The 2,240-nt window shown below is 33.8% G+C and overlaps 1 protein-coding gene across 1 annotated transcript in view; it reads left to right on the plus strand.

Moving 5' to 3' along the window:
- The window catches only part of ascc2 (activating signal cointegrator 1 complex subunit 2), a 13,582-nt gene that overhangs the window by 6,160 nt on the left and 5,182 nt on the right, over positions 1-2,240 (plus strand). Inside the window, exons 9-11 of the mRNA XM_007547364.2 lie at positions 967-1,041; positions 1,127-1,231; positions 1,754-1,822. Of these exons, the coding sequence (XP_007547426.1) occupies positions 967-1,041; positions 1,127-1,231; positions 1,754-1,822 (249 nt within the window). The remainder of the gene's footprint in view (positions 1-966; positions 1,042-1,126; positions 1,232-1,753; positions 1,823-2,240) is intronic.

The raw sequence follows: 2,240 nt of genomic DNA on the forward strand, positions 1-2,240 counted from the left end.
ATAAAATCAACAAGTTAAATAAGGGTTCAAAAATTAAAATCAACACTTCAAAATAAATAAGGGTTCAAAATCAACACTTTACAATTAAAAAATGGTTCGAAAATAAAATCAACACTTCAAAATAAATAAGGGTTCAAAATCAACACTTTACAATTAAAAAATGGTTCGAAAATAAAATCAACACTTGAAAATAAATAAGGTTTCAAAATCAACACTTTACAATTAAAAAATGGTTCAAAAATAAAATCAACACTTGAAAATAAATAAGGGTTCAAAAATAAAATCAACACTTCAAAATAAATAAGAGTTCAAAATCAACACTTTACAATAAATAAGGGTTCAAAACTAAAATCAACACAATTAAAAAATGGTTCAAAAATCAACACTTCAAAATAAATAAGGGTTCAAAAATAAAATTAACACTTTACAATTAAAAAATGGTTCAAAAATAAAATCAACAGTTCAAAATGGTTCTACAGAAACATGGCTAAAAAATCAAATCAATACAAATAAAAAATGGTTAGGAAGCACATTACAAACCTTTGGTTGAAATGGCCGTTAAATTCAAGTCTCCATTACAGACCAGAGAAAACTAAAGAGAATGCAACGTTGTGTTAATCCATTTGAGGAGCCGGCAGTTTATCTTGAGGAAATAAATGATGATGCAGAAGTTAATTAGACTGTAACATGCGCAGTCCGCTGCTCAACCACTGCGGACTGAGAAGACTTAGAAACGTGAAGTTGCTTAGATGTGGATACATTTATCTGCAGCTCCCCCAGCTCCCCCTATAGCTCCGCACCTGAGTTAAAGGACTTTTTTTTTTTAACATTCCTTCAAACTACACTAGAGACTAACTTGTGTATGAATAGCTCTGCTCACAGGATAAATTAACTTTAGAGGAAGTCATTAATCGATCATTTGCATCCATAATGAGGACTTTCTGTTTTCCTTTCTATGACTGTTAGGCTACCGTCGTTTTACGAGGCCGCTGTGCCGGACTTGGAGAAAGCCATCAGGAAGAGGAGCTTTGACGATAAAAGGCGAGCATTCACCTCTGGGATTTTATTATTAGAAAAAAAATGGCATTTTGTGACAGTAATGAGCTGAACTCTTACTCTGCCTTAGTCTGCAGGAAGACCTGTGGAAGAGGATGAGCCACTCCTGCAGGAAGATGGTGGAGACGACTCACCTGCTGCTGCACCACACCTGCCTGCAGCCCATCCTGGAGGGGTGAGTCCCTCACAGCAGCATGCAGCTCCAAAAACACCCCACAAACACCCCCATCATTCTGGGCTTTGATTTATTCATTTCAAACAGACAGTGAGAACAGGAAAAAATAATAATGCCCATTAAAATGCAATTTTACATAATTTGTTCGAAAAGGAGCAGGTAGAAGATGGAAGATCTTATAAACAACTTACACCAGATAAACTCTTAATTTATTCCCACATTGAACAACACTTATCACATTATCATCCCTAAATGTGCAATTATTTACCATTTTTAATATAAACTATAGCATTTTTAGTGTTTGAAACACCCATTCTGTACAACATATTTCCCAGTAAGCTTCTTAAATTTAAAAAATGACGGGTTTGTATGTCCCCAATGTCCCACTTGGTGTACTGTTCTGATTGATTTTTGTTCTGATTGATTTTTATTGCGCATGACTACTGTAATTTTGTTTTTTATGTATTTCCCCAAAACTTTCACACAAGTTAAATGTGTTTCAATGTTTTTGTTTCATTTTAGTCGAGAAAACATGCAAACGTTTGCTGAGGAACTCCTGCAATATTTTACATCTTTTTTACCTGAGAAAAGGTGAGAAACATATTTATTACCTGACTTTTAGTCAAGAGGTGTTTTTAAAGAGATAATTAGTTGTGAAACTCAATGTTTTTTCTGAAAGTTTAGCCCATTTTGTTAGGATTTTATGTTTTAAACCTCCATATTGAATCAAGTTTTTGTTACACAGGTTGAAGTGAAAAGTCATTTTCTGTTTTATGGAAAATTATTTATTTTTGGGGGTTAATTAAATCAATGTTGCAGGTTCTGGTTTAACAGCTTAACTGAAGCAAATTTAAAAGGTTTCCTTTTATGATTCACAGAAAATTCTGTGAATCATAAAAGGTGATTTTATCACCGCAGGATCTGACGCAGGTCAGTCAGAGGACGCAGGTCAGACCCTGACATAATTGTTTAAAATGTAGAAGTAAATAAATGAGCTTGTAAAGTAATT

This window comes from Poecilia formosa, unplaced genomic scaffold (assembly GCF_000485575.1).
Source record: "Poecilia formosa unplaced genomic scaffold, Poecilia_formosa-5.1.2 Scaffold20, whole genome shotgun sequence".
NCBI lineage: Eukaryota > Metazoa > Chordata > Actinopteri > Cyprinodontiformes > Poeciliidae > Poecilia > Poecilia formosa.